General features: G+C 33.6%; 1 protein-coding gene across 1 annotated transcript; it reads left to right on the top strand.

Annotated features, from left to right (window-relative positions):
• The first annotated feature begins 4247 nt into the window (after positions 1-4247).
• Positions 4248-13117, top strand: LOC147390185 (cellulose synthase-like protein H1). Its single transcript, XM_086417304.1, is given in 10 exon segments — positions 4248-4595; positions 4948-5269; positions 5944-6069; positions 6458-6574; positions 7470-7488; positions 7491-7684; positions 9360-9495; positions 9585-9772; positions 10707-11057; positions 12451-13117. Coding segments are annotated over 10 exon segments (2265 nt in total). The 5' UTR covers positions 4248-4332; the 3' UTR covers positions 13000-13117.
• The last annotated feature ends 1480 nt before the right edge of the window (positions 13118-14597 follow it).

The raw sequence follows: 14597 nt of genomic DNA, 5'->3' as shown, positions 1-14597 counted from the left end.
TTTCTCCCATTTGCCATTAATTTGACAGCTTTGACCTATCAGAAGAAAAAAATTCAACAATAAAAAAAATTGACGTCATGGTTCGTCAATTTTTATGAAATTCGACAGTCTTGAGCTATCAAATATGAACTTTTTCACGTTGTGTAAGGAGAGCGTCTCATATATTTACAAAAGAAACTTGGTAAAGTGGCTTCCTACGACATTACATTCAACACCGTGCTGATATGGAGGTGTGCACAAAATCATAGATGTTTTTCATTGAGATATGAGTGAAAACCATTTATGTATTGTTTTGTGCACAACTCCATGTCAGCTCAATTTTAAATGTAGAGTCATATACAGTCACTCTACTAATGAATTTCTACAAATTTTTTTTTTTTTTTTTTTAAATTACTTCTTGATGTAAAAATAGAAATAGAATATGTTCGTATAAAATGGATAATCTATTCCATTTAAAAAAAAAAAAAAAAGACTTTGGAGATTGTGTAATGTTCACCTATCTTCGTAAAGGATAGAGTTACAACCCCACCTTTTATTAGCAATGTAGGGGTAGCCTTATTCTTCTAGAATATACTTCTAATGTTGAGAACAATGGGCCCCAATAAAACATGGGTCTAACAAAGGTGACATGGATGATACAACTCCGTATAAGTTTGGGTAGTGCTCGTGTGGGGGGAGGGGATAGAGATTTGAGAGTATGAATTAAAAGACTTAGCAATAAAGACATGCAAATCACCAAAAATCTCTTAAGACGAACAAAGATTTGTTATTTTATCTCGTCCTAGATGTATCATTCATCTTGTAAGATTCCGCAAAATCAAAAACCTTTATCAATGCCTAATACTGAGATGACTCGGCGATACATCTTGTTCTCCGACGAGTTTTGAAATCATGGACATTCTAAAAGGAATATCTTTGGAATCTGATTGATTGAAAACCTATAGTCCTGTAGTGAACCTTAAGAAATCTGTATTTCTGTTCCAATATCAAATTCCTGGAAAAGTCGAGTTAAAGATATGAATCAATATTTTTATTGGTCTCAGAATTGACATGCGTCGCGCAGCCATTCGATATTGAAGGTTCTAGCGTCTGATGAGGTTTGATGATAAAGGTTCCTTCTCAGCCGTCACATTGGAAGCTATAATTCTTTCATAAATTAATAAATAATGATTTTTAAATAAGAAAAATCATATTCTTTAATAATGCTTGACTAGAAAAATGCACCTTTTGACAAAATAATAATCCAAGGATTCCTAAAAAAAAATAAAAAAAATCCTAGACGTTTGTTCTTGTATTTAGGAAGCCTGTCAAACGTCATTTGTGACAAAGTCCTAAACATAAATCCAAGAGTCATAACATGGATGAAGTCCACTTTCTATAAATAATCTTTCTTACCAAATTTTTCTTTCTAAAATTGATATTTTTTTACGTTCTTATAAATAATTCTTGTAACAAAATCTTAGTGTATGTTGCAATTAGAAAACTACAATAATGATAATATTGAGATCACTTTTCTTTAGTCTATAAAAGAATATCAAGGTCTAAGATGTCAAACACAACACTACATGAAAATTAGAAAATTCTACGATAAAATTCGACGGTTTTGAGCCGTCAGAACCATCGAATTTCTCCCATCCTCCATTAATTTGACAATTTCAACCTATCAGAAGAAAAAAATTCAACAATAAAAAATGATGTCATGATTCATCAATTTTTACGAAATTTGATAGTCTTGTACCATCAAATATGAGTTTTTTCATGTTGTGTAAGGAGAGCATCTCTTATATTTACAAAAGAAACTTGATAAAGTGACTTCCTACGACATTACATTCAACACTGCACTGATGTGGAGGTGTGCACAAAACCATAAATGCTTTTCATCAAGATATGAGTGAAAAGTATTTATATGTTGTTCTGTGCACACCTCCATGTCAGCTCAGTTTCAAATGTAGGGTCGTGCACAATCAATCTACTAATGAATTTTTGCAAATATCTTTCTTTTTCAAAAATTATTTATTGATGTAAAAATAAAAATAAAATATGTTGTATAAAATGGATAATCAATTCTCTTTTTTTTTTCTATTAAAAAAAACCCACTTTGTGGAGATTGTGTAATGTTCACCTATCCTCGTAAAGGATAGAGTTACAACCCCACATTTTACAAGCAATGTAGGGCTAGCCTTCTTCTTCTAGAATATACTTCTAATGTTGAGAACAATGGGCCACAATAAAACATGGGTCTAACAAAGGTGACATGGATGATACAACTCCGTATAAGATTGGGTGGTGCTCGTGTGGGGGGAGGGTATAGAGATTAGAGAGTATGAATTAAAATACTCTTGGCAATAAAGACACGCAATGATGTGTATTTTTTAAATCACCAAAAATCTCCTAAGACGAACATAAATTTGTTATTTTGAAATTAGGAGTGGATCCTCTGTGGTAATTTTTTCTTACAATTCCTTGTAGTTCGTTTTGACAGTTGAGGGTGCTTCATATGGTATAGAGACCACAATCGATTCATTGAAATTTTGGAGTTACTTTAACTGTTTAATTGAAATCCACTTGGTCAGATAAAAAATATATATATATATATTTATTTATTTATTTTTTTTTTTGGTTGTTGTCAAATTTGATTTAAGTCATGATCAATACGTTAAGATTATATTTTTCAGCAACATCTCTCCACCACTGATTGGGTACTAAACAGCAGGAAAAAATAAAAAAAGTACTGCAGAGGATTCACTCCGCAATTGATGAATGAAAAATAGACCTAAGTAAGTTGCCATGGTGGGTTGAGTTAGCCAAATTACAAGACATCATTGCTTATGTCATGATTTTTGGTGTTTTTGACCATGATTGTAGTTTGATCGTCTTCGTCAAAGTAAAGACAAGGAGGGGCTGTGAGTTTCACTCCAGTGGGCCCAGAAAATCTGCTTGGGAGGCACGCAAGATTGCTACCCATGATTAATTAATATTGAGTTGTGCTACACTGACAAGTAAACTCAGTGTTGGACCTAGTGTTCAATGCATGCAGTACTGAAACATTTTCCATTAATATTAATGAAGTGCTCTCTCCAAAGCTTCTCCATCATCTGAGAAGACTAGTCAGACTTGGCTAAACTCCACCATTTGAGAAGACTAGTCAGATTTGGTAAAACTAAGATTAACTTCAACCTCTCAGTCTCATATGTTTTTTAATCACATTTTTTTATGATTTTTTAAAATTATTTTTATAGCCCCTTAATTTTATGTTACCCATGAAATATTAATTGTGAGTGAAATATATGGTCTCCTAAATAAGTCCAATTAAATATCTAAAAATTATCAACTAGAAGGTGACATGTGCAAAAGTACATGTACATAAAGGACTTATTTGTAATTTAAAAATATTCATTAAAGGTTATTTGAAGATTATTTTGTAAAAGGATTTTTTGTGATTGTGAAAAGAGTTGTGATAATATGACTTGCAAAGCGGCGTACTCAATCGACTTCCGGATATGATTAGTTTAGAAATCGTAGATCTATATGTCTCAGGATACACGACTCTCTTGGGATACATTTTTATGGAGAAATGCAATTGTGTATACCGAGACGTACAAATCTACGATTCTCAAACTTGTCACGTCAGGACGTCGATTGAATATGTCACTTGACAATTTTACTATTATGATTCATTTGAAAACTAATCAATGTGATTTTAGGGACATGTGATTGTAAGATTGTAATTTTTTTTTTTTTAATTTTTGACCAACATGACCTGATTATAATGAGTTTAAATGTCTTGGCCCTTTTTGAAATTCAAATTTTGGTGCCGAGCCGTGTCTACTCCGCCTTCTCTCACTAGAATATGTAGTAAAAATGTTTAATAGTGTGAAATTATTAACTCAATCTCAAGAATGGAAGTGTTATTAATTGAATTATGGCATATGGGTTCTCTACCCAATATTTTATTAATTATTCAATTTTCTCTAGCTTCCTTCCAAAAGATGTGATAAGAAAATAAATAATAATTTTTTACTCTGAATTGTATACGATGAGTTTTTTAAGGGTGTCGGAAAAAACATTTCACCTATTAATGATTGAAAAAGTCCAAAAATAAAGGACATTTCTAAAGATAAAAAAAATGTGGATGAGGGTATTTTATGTCATTATAAGTCTCTCGTGAGTCATGACCTCATTGAAGGGTTAGGTATGTCATCAGTTTGAAAACACAGGGTGTATGAATCAAATATTCAGAAAAGTCAGGAGTGCCATGGCTATAAATTACCCATATATAGAAAGAGGAACACATAACATAAGAGGCGAAGATCACTCACACCACTTCTTTCTATGGCCAAGCCTGTCTCTCTGCCTCTCCAAGAGAGGTTCGCTCATAACAACATTATTCAGAGAGCTGCGGATTTAATAATTTTTATTCTCCTCTTGTCTCTCCTTACATATCGTCTCTTGTCACTCAACAACAACCACCATGGATTCACTTGGTTACTTGCTTTCCTTTGCGAGTCATGGTTCACTTTCACTTGGGTCCTCATCATCAACGGTAAATGGAATAGTGTAGAATACAAAACATACCCCGAACGCCTCAAAAATAGGTAACAAAGCTTAACAACTTCAATTATTCTTTACTACTTTTTTTTATTGGTAATTTATAGTGCTCACAGACTCCTCAGTGCTTGCCACATCAAGCATACGAAGGTAGTTTTGTAACTTGAATGCCATTCAATACACGTGGATACATGTGATTGATGGATACATATCATATTTGGAAAAGAGTCGTGCTACAGTGACCACAAGATTGTATCTCATATCTCACTTTCACGAGTCATTGAGTTGAATTGGCTCGTTGAATGTCTAGATTTCTAGCTTTAATCAAAAAAAAAAAAAAAACATAAAAATTACTTGAGATTGCTTGTAATAAATAAATGTTTTAATTTCGATACACAGGATTGATGAACTTCCGCCAGTGGACCTATTTGTTACGACGGCGGACCCTGTGCTTGAACCACCTATCATCACTATAAACACAGTACTCTCCTTGTTGGCTCTCGATTACCCGACTAACAAGCTTGCTTGCTACGTGTCAGACGATGGGGCCTCACCCATCACCTTCTACGCTCTAGTGGAAGCTATTAAATTCGCTAAGCTCTGGACTCCTTTTTGTAAGAAGTACAATATTGGAGTTAGAGTTCCTTTTCAATATTTTTGTTGTGACGTTGATGAGTCTCAAGTTTCTGCTGAGTTCAAGCAAGAATGGAGAAAGTTGAAGGTAATTTTTATTTTTAACAGTGACACCACAACACCGTTATTTCTACTTATTTCTTTTTTTTTTTTTTAAATAACAAATAAATTTGTTTTTAAATTCATAATGTTATATATATAAAAAAAACTGCTATTGACATGCTAACTTTTACTTATAACACACCAAATTTATATGTAGAGCATGATTTTAAATCTCACCCGAGACCAAGACGACTTGTTCAATTCATCTAGGTATCGTCCCCCGACGAGACGTATTGATAAGTTGTCTCAAACAGTAAAAAAATCAGACCATTTTTCATCGTTGAACAAGATGACTCGAAAAAATCGGATGACTTCATGGTGTGCTTTAAGTAAAAGTTGGTGGGCCGATAGAATCTCTCTATTTTAAAGGTCAAAATCAAACTATATTGTTAATTTAGAACTTGGGTTAGATTAGGTGGTTAAGTGTCTTGGATCTTAATAATTTTTATAGAGAGATTCAATTGCCACACCAGATTTACTTACTAGACACCAATCCTTGTGAAGTTGTCTATATATGTATTGGTGTGTTAGGAGTAGATATTGTTGTGTTAATAGAATCTCTCTTTAATTAATGTGTTTTTAAAAAAAATTATATTTTGGGCATAATTAATTTATGCTAATTTCCACTAACAAAGCCCTACATGTTTTCTCTCAATGCAGAATGAATACGAACTACTTAGTCGGAAAATCGAAGATGCTGCCCAAAATTCTACTCAATTTGATCTAATCAGCCAATTTTCAGATTTCTCAAAAATAGAACGCAGAAACCATCCCAGCATCGTTAAGGTAACATTTAGATCGATTAAGAAAATTAAAAGTTCAGCTAAATCTCCCATTATCTGTATGATTGTACAGGAAAATGTGATTTGTAGCTATTCAATTGATCTTTCAAAGGAAAACAAATTTTCAGAAAAAACTATTTCCTCATCAAATATTCTTTGATATCACCCAAAGAAAATGATTTTCTCACTTGGTTCAGAAATCATAATATTATTAATCTCTCTCTCTCTCTTTTGATCGATTACTAATATCCTACTCTCTTTGTGACATTTTTCTAGGTTCAATCAATTTATGAGAAAATTCATTTTTTCAATACCATTTTCTAGAAAATTGATTGTTCATATTCTTAAGAAACTTTTTAATTTTGCAACAAATCTTATGGCATCATTTATAGGTAATATGGGAAAACAAGGAAAGCCTTCCAAATGGACTGCCACATCTAATTTATGTGTCCAGAGAGAAGCGGCCGAAACATCAACATCATTTCAAAGCAGGAGCGATGAACGTTTTGGTATATGTCTAAGTCCTACATTCAAGAGCCAACTATTTAAATGAAAAAAAAGAAAGAAAAGAACTCCCTTGTATATAAATATAGGATTATGTTCAAGGGCCACCGAGTTTTGTCTAAGAACTTTTAGAATGAGTTGATTTTTTTTAACATGATTTCATTGTGTTCTAACCCAAGAAATATCAGCAAATTCTGAAACTTCTAACCCCTCCATTTTTGTAAGTCACTTTTGTTGGGGTTAGAAGTTTTGGATTGAATTGCTTTCGGTGAGGATGATCTCATCACCATAAAGATTGTCCTCATAAAAATTCAATCCATTACGAAACTTCTCACCAATGTAGGACAAAACACATTGACTAAAAAGTTGGCCCTTGAAAATGACATATATATATATATATATATATGTCCGAATTTAAAAATGGATTGATAATTGGTTGATGTCCTTTAACCAAGTCGGATATAGGTCGGATACAGATCCATCCCTATATCCATTAGATACGGATTTGGTGAAAGTAAAATGATTCGGATATGGTCAAAGCTAATAGGATCCGAGTCGGATTGAAATCTAGACTCAGATAAAAAATTTGGATATGGATATACGCATATCCAGCTTGAATCTGGCCCATTTTAAGCACTACATCAGGGTTTTGGTGAATATTTGAAATGACTGAAATGCCTATGTCTTAATCCTCTTATGAAAAACCCTTGAATTTTAGGGGGGATATATTTGTATGTCTAAATTTCCTTTTCATGATAAAATCCTTTATTATAAAATTTTGCCTTGGAAAATAAATTATAAAATCTTCTCCATTTAGGTGGCATTTACCATGACAAATTTCTAGAAATTCTTCTATGGAAAAATTCTTACTTATGTTACCAATTATATTGTGATGCACAGACCAGAGTTTCAGGAGTAATGACAATTCCCCATTCATGCTCAACGTCGATTGCGACATGTTCGCCAACAATCCCAAAATTGTTCTTCATGCAATGTGTTTGCTGTTGGGTATGAAGACAGAAAAAGAAAGTGGATTTGTTCAAAGCCCACAAATTTTCTATGGAGGTCTCAAGGATGACCCATATGGAAATGAATTGATCGTAGTTTTGCAGAAAGTAAGTAAACATTCTTCATCATTTCATGGAAATCCATAAGAATTGATTGAGTCCAGATCGAGGCAGGTTAATTAGTGTCCAGTTGGGACCGATACAATAAGGATCAGATTGGACTAGAGTTGGATTGGACTTTTGCATGTCTGATCGGGCTTCATAAGATCTCCGTATTTAGATCCAAATTGGATTCAATTACTATCAAATTTGGTACCCTACTCTTTGGGTGGGACTAATCCCGCGGTCACACACACCACACCACACCTTGGAAAGTCCTACATGCAATAAGTTGAGTCAAAGTTTAATAGAACCCTAAAGGGTGGCCTAAGAAATTCATATCTTTGTGGGGTTTCAAACGTTTGACCTACTCTTTGCCGAGGAGCTTATAAATTTTATTTAATATTATATAATATATAAATAAATTTCATATGCTTAAACAAAGAACAATGATAATATGACGCTCCCCTTAACAAACACCCCCCTGCACCCCCGTCACAGAACAATAGATCAAATGCCTTGGGATACACAAGAAAAAGATTTATGATTCTACGTATCCCGATGCAAATTATCTACGATTTTGTGATGAGGTGTTTGTCAGAAGGGGGCGATTTATTATCACAACTCTTAAACAAATTATATAATAAAACGTCCAATCCCCTTCTTACAATTTCCTGCAAGAGATTCAACTTTCATTTATAGAGAATTATAATAATTAAGTATACATATACATACTAAGGAAGAGAAGTATCTGCACTTTTTACTCTTTTAAACATACAAATATCATTATTTCAATATTGCAAATCTTTTGTATCATAAACTTTCTTCCCGCAACCTAAGCAAGGTCTGTCAAGAGCTTGGGCTGCAAAGCTGTGGGATCAGTCCCATCCTTCAACCATTTCTGATTGCACATGTCACTATGCTGATGTGGAATTGTGCACAGAACCATGGATACTTTTCACTCATGTCTTGAGGAAATACATCTAGATTCGGTACACACCTCCATGTCCGTGAAGTGTCTAACACAATTTCTTGCGGAATCACTTCAACATTTTCCTTTTTTTCAAAGACCGAATCATATGCACCCAAGGTGGAGGATTGAAATCCTCCTCCCACACCTCAACCTTGCTGCTTAAACCACAATTCAAGGAAATTTTTAAAAGAGAGATTTTGGGCATTAATTCCTCGGATTATGGCTAATGTGGCAATGTTTGAGATGTAGGTGGAGGCTTTCTAGCCTCCACCCTGGGTGCATACAATCCACACTCTCTTCATTTCATTTCTTTTTTTTATTATTATTATGAATAATGATGAATGCAGGCGGTTTTGGTATAAGGTTGGGTACACAGCTGAAGTGGCAAGAGCACATAACTGCACATCATTTTCTTATGTATCCCGATGAAAAAGATCTATGATTCTTTGTCTTTACCACGTCAGCCTCATGCATTCATCACGACTCTTTTTTTATTACATAGCTTATCATTGAGTGATTGTAAATTAACTGGCTTCCATGTGCATAGAACCATAGATTTTTTCCCTAGGATATAAGGGAAAAAAAATCAGTTTTGTGCACATTGCCACGTGGGTGAATGACTTTTCGAATCAGTTCAACATTTTCCTTTATCTTTTGTCGATGACGATATACTAAAATACCTTTTTTTTCCCTCATTTTTATTTTCTTTAGTATTTAGGACGTGGATTTGATGGAATTCAAGGACCCCTCTATGCAGGGACGGGGTGCTTTCATCGAAGAAAGGTTATTTACGGGCTATCTCCAGAGGAAGCAAGAATTAAAGGAAAAGAACTTAGTCTGATTAATGGTAGATTAATCAACATTAGTTTTTCTCAGTCATTATTTCAATTATATTCAATTTTAAAATATTTTTAGTACAATAAATATTTTTTTTAGGAAAATCACTTGGAGCACTGGAAACAAGATTCGGACATTCCACGAAATTTACAGAATCAGTAGAACAAGTATTTTCAGGAGCAAATGATGAAAATATAATTTGTCCCAGTGATCTTTCAAGCTCTCTTAAGGCAGCTATCCAAGTTGCAAACTGTAGCTATGAATCCAATACTCATTGGGGCTCAAAGGTAAGAGGTTTCAGATATTTATTTTTTTTCATTAAGAAATGAAAATTTCTTTTGCAAGTACTTGTTTTAGATTAAGAAATGAAAATTTATTTTATTAGTACTTGATTTAGAGGCACGCGTGCTAGAGATTTGATGAATTGACAAATTAATCAACGATTCTTTTATTAATCATTGAACATTGCAACCAAATTTTTAGAATCCAGACATTTGATTCGAGAGTCAACTTGATAATCTATGAGTTTATTCTAGCAAATCAAACAAATGTATGTTACAATTATATGAAACTAATTATTTCTAGTATTCTAAAATGCAAAACATGTTTATTTACATTTTTACAATTAGTAATATATGAAATAAATTATTTTTAGTATTCTAAAATTCAAAACATATTTATTTTCTATTTTGTTAAAAGTTATATTGGTTCTACTTAATTTGGTTGAGTTTTAACTATGATTCAGGAAGTTTTCAAGTAAACACAACAAATTTATGATATGCTTTGGTATTTTTTGAAGAAAAATACTAAATTGACTTCTTACAACACTGTGGTCGTGTGTGTTAAATAATAGATGTTTTTTCTGCTCGAGTTACTGTTGTAAGATTCTTTTTGTAAAACAAATTATCAAATCACTCAAAAAAAAAAAAAAAAAACTCAATCTATACTTGGTTGATGTGGCAAGTGCACAGAACCATAAAATCTACAGTTTTGTGCACTTGCTAAATCAACCAAGTACAGACCAAGTATGATTTTTCGAGTTAGGTTATCACGACTCTTTTTGTAATTATAAGCAAACAGCTTACTCAAAGGGTGGAGATACGCACGATAATTAGTAAGTGAAGGCAGGTTTTGAGCCACATCATATTATCATGTTAACTTACAACAGGTAGGATTGGATGAGAGTCATCTTAATCCTAATTTGATTTGGATTTTGGACAGATTGGTTGGGTCTATGGGTCCACAACTGAAGACGTACTCACAGGACTCAGAATTCATGCAAAGGGTTGGAGATCGGTTTATTGTACACTGGATCCACCAGCCTTTATGGGGATGGCACCATCAAGTGGGCCCTCTTTCATGGTACAGCAGAAAAGATGGGTCACAGGTCTTCTAGAGATTCTCTTCTGCCGCAACAGTCCTATCGTTGTTACCTTCACAGAACATCTACGGTTCAGACAGTGTTTGGCGTATTTGTACATTAACTTTTGGGCCATACGCTCAATTCCAGAGTTATGTTACGCTACTCTGCCCGCGTATTGTCTTCTCACCAACACATCTTTCTTGCCTACGGTAAGGCCCACAGCTTCTTTCGTTTTTTACAATTTATTATTTTCAGAATAAAACATTTTACTAAATGAGGAAAAATTAGTTGTTATATGGAACAGAATTTTGTTAAAAACATATACTAAAATTAAAGCATAAAAAAATATTTACTATTTTATAAAAGAACAAAATATTTTATTTTAATTTTTAATTTTTTATGATGAGTTCTAGACCCGTTGGCTTGACTAGTAAGGGCAAGGCAATTGACCTCTCTTAAAGTACTATATCTTGTCTAAATCCCTTGGGTACATGCAATACCTTGCAAACCACACATATCCGATAAGTAGGTATAAATTCTTATGAGTGGTCAAGGTGGAATCCCAGCTCCAAAATTTTTAAGGAGTATGAAAAAGATAATCATGTAATATTTTCTCAAGGGATTTTCTATTTAGGGGGGGTTTTTAACTTATTTTGGTAACTCTTAGTTATATAAATAGAGATCTTTAGGACTGTAAAACGTATGAGAAGATAGTGATTGTTCTTGTTCTATTGCATAGACTTAGGCATACTGTCGAACCACGTAAATCTTTGTGTTTTGTGTTATTGTGTTATCTTTACTATTTCGATTTTTGTTTCTTCATAGGAATATGTTTTAATTTCGAAAATAAGAGGAATAGTCGAGTTCTTGGTAAATCAACATAAATTTTATAAATGTTAGTTTCTTGGCACCAGGGATTGCCATTGAACTTGTTTGAGTAAGACAATGCAACCCTTTATTAGATTAGGACTACTTCTCCAACAAGAGATGGCTTTCGTTGATTCCAACCACATTACATTCCTCTAACGATAATAACAAAGTTTGGATTCAATAATTATTTTGTGGTGGTTCAATTCAGGAAAATTTAGTCAAAAAGTCGGCAAACTTTTCAGAGATTATATAAAATATATATGTTTTTTCTTTCTTACCAAAGCCCTTCATCATCAACCTTTCTAAAAAGTGTAGTGATTTCCTGACGCCCTCCTCTGACATACGCCCCCAATCATAGAACCGTAGATCATTTGCCTTTAGATACGCATAACCATAAACCTTGTTTTGTGTATACCGAATCAAATGATTTACGATTCTGTGATGGGGGAGGCGTAAGTCAGAGGAGGGCCTCATATTATTACAACTCTTCTAAGAATCCTATATATCTTCTTCTTACTGTTTGAATGTTTGAAAAAAAAAATTGAAGATAAAGGGTAAAAATGTTACAATGTTCAACGATTAATAAAAGAATCGTTAATTAATTTGTCCATTCATCAATTTAATAGTCTAACCCCTAATTCAGAAAATTTTATAAACATTTTGAAAATTTTGGAGAATTTGTGACTATGCCTCTAACCATAATGTGATTGAAAATTGTGTGTACGTGTGCAGGTCACAGAACCTGCAATTTTTATCCCTATATCCCTCTTCATTATTTTCAACCTCTACACTCTATCTGAGTTTCTCGGCAGTGGAATCTCAGTCCATGGATGGTGGAACAATCAGAGAATGTCGAGGATGGTATCGACAGTAAGATTGTTCGGAATCTTTAGCGTCGTTCTTAAGCTGCTAGGAGTATCCGAGACCGTCTTTGAAGTAACACCAAAAGAGCAAGGTACCTCAGATGATGAAATCGACGTAAATGCTGGAAAATTCACCTTCAATGAGTCCCCACTCTTCCTGCCTGGAACAGCCCTTGTGTTGGTCCACATGACCGCGCTTACTGTTGGCTTGTTACGAGTGTTGTCATTGATCCCTAGTCACTCTGCACCAGGGATAGGGGATTTCATTTGTAGTGTATGGGTGGTACTAAGTTTCTTGCCCTACGTAAAAGGATTGTTCGCGAAAGGAAAATATGGGATACCCTCATCAACGATATGCAAATCATTGGTTGTCGTAGGAATTTTCATGCAATTTTGCCTATGGGCTTCAAGGGAATAGATTTTGTTGCAAGACTTATTGATTGTTAAAAATTACACATATGAAAGATGAAATGTGCACTACATGATAAACTTGTAATTCTCAATAATGTTATTGATTAAGTTGTTTCTTGTAATTACCTAGTTTTATGATCTAAAGTAATAAAAAAATTGATCATAGATACACTGCTGAATCACGTAAACTCTCTTTGTTTAATGTGAGATCATTACATTTTTGTAAGTTTGTTGCTTTTGTATCTTTTATTTGTTTTTTCTTATAAACATCATTTAACTAAAAAATTAAGTGTTGCGATTCAGAACGGAGTGCCGTTCTGATAGCAACGTGACTTTCTTTATTGGCATTTAAACAACACATTAGGTTGCGTACTACATATAAAATGGCTTGATTAATTAGGAGTCCTAGGTGTTTTAAACTCCAATAAAAATGTGAACAATTGACTACCATTCTGGGTGATAGTTCAAAAATTAATTATTGAAGCTTTGGATTTTACATTATCAGGCATAGACAGCTTATTACAATACATATAAAACTGGATGACATCTGACTGTCCAATGAGTTGAATCAAATTGAAAACTCGTGAATTGGATCGAATGAAAAAAATAAAATTTATAAATAAAAAATGTTTAATATTTTAAAATAAGTTCTTTGTTCTCCAAAATAAAAAAGTATATATTATCCTAATTAAGGTGAATTTTCAGACTGATTTTGGTCAAGTTGATCAACAATTTTCAAAATTGACTCGATCAACTGGTTCCATTTTTTTTTTTTTTTGATAAATAGCATTTCATTAATAACAACACTAGGCTAGTCGAGGTGACCAACCTAGCAAAAACCTTACAGATATGACGCTACTCACTAGAAATACATCGAATCCCATCCCAATTGAAGATAAAATTTTCAAAGAAGATCCCCCTAAACTCCTTATAGACTTTGGACCAACAAAAGATAAGACCCAAGATGGACATAATTGTTGCCGTACAATCTTCTTGTTTTTCCTAAAAAATACGCCTATTTCTCTCAATCCACACCCCCAACAAATTGCGAATGGTGTAATGCTCCACAACAACCTCATCACTCCACCAAACGAGAAACCAATTGCCGACCAACACATGAAGAGGTCCTTTAACGTTTTCGGTAAACAAGTTATTACTCCAAATAGTTTAAAGAAGTGAGTCCAAACACCATGCGCAAATTTACAATGTAAAAGTAGATGGTCCGATGATTCTCCATTATCCATACAAGGCATCCCACGCCGCATCAAAAAGTCCATTGTTTGATCAGTTGGTTCTATCAAGTTATCATTATGTAAAAACTGAATATTTTGACAAGAAAATTCAATAGGCCAAAGCCTACAAATTTTAGAAACCGAATTTCAACTAACCGTTGAAATTTTTTATGTTCCCCAATTCGCCGGTTTAGAACCATAAACTTTTTTCCAACCTCCATCAATTTGACGGTTCCGATCCGTAAAAAAATTTGACAATAAAAAATTTGATGGCCTTGGACCATCAAATATAGGCTTTTACACGTTGTGCATGGGGCTGAATCACCTCAAAATGCAGTTGAGTTGAGTCGACTTTGCAAGGTTTTCAAACTAT

The sequence above is a fragment of the Akebia trifoliata genome, chromosome 11, assembly GCF_017979445.1.
Source record: "Akebia trifoliata isolate Shusen 1 chromosome 11, ASM1797944v1, whole genome shotgun sequence".
Classification (NCBI taxonomy): Eukaryota; Viridiplantae; Streptophyta; class Magnoliopsida; order Ranunculales; family Lardizabalaceae; genus Akebia; species Akebia trifoliata.
This window is presented reverse-complemented; position numbering and strand designations above follow the sequence as displayed.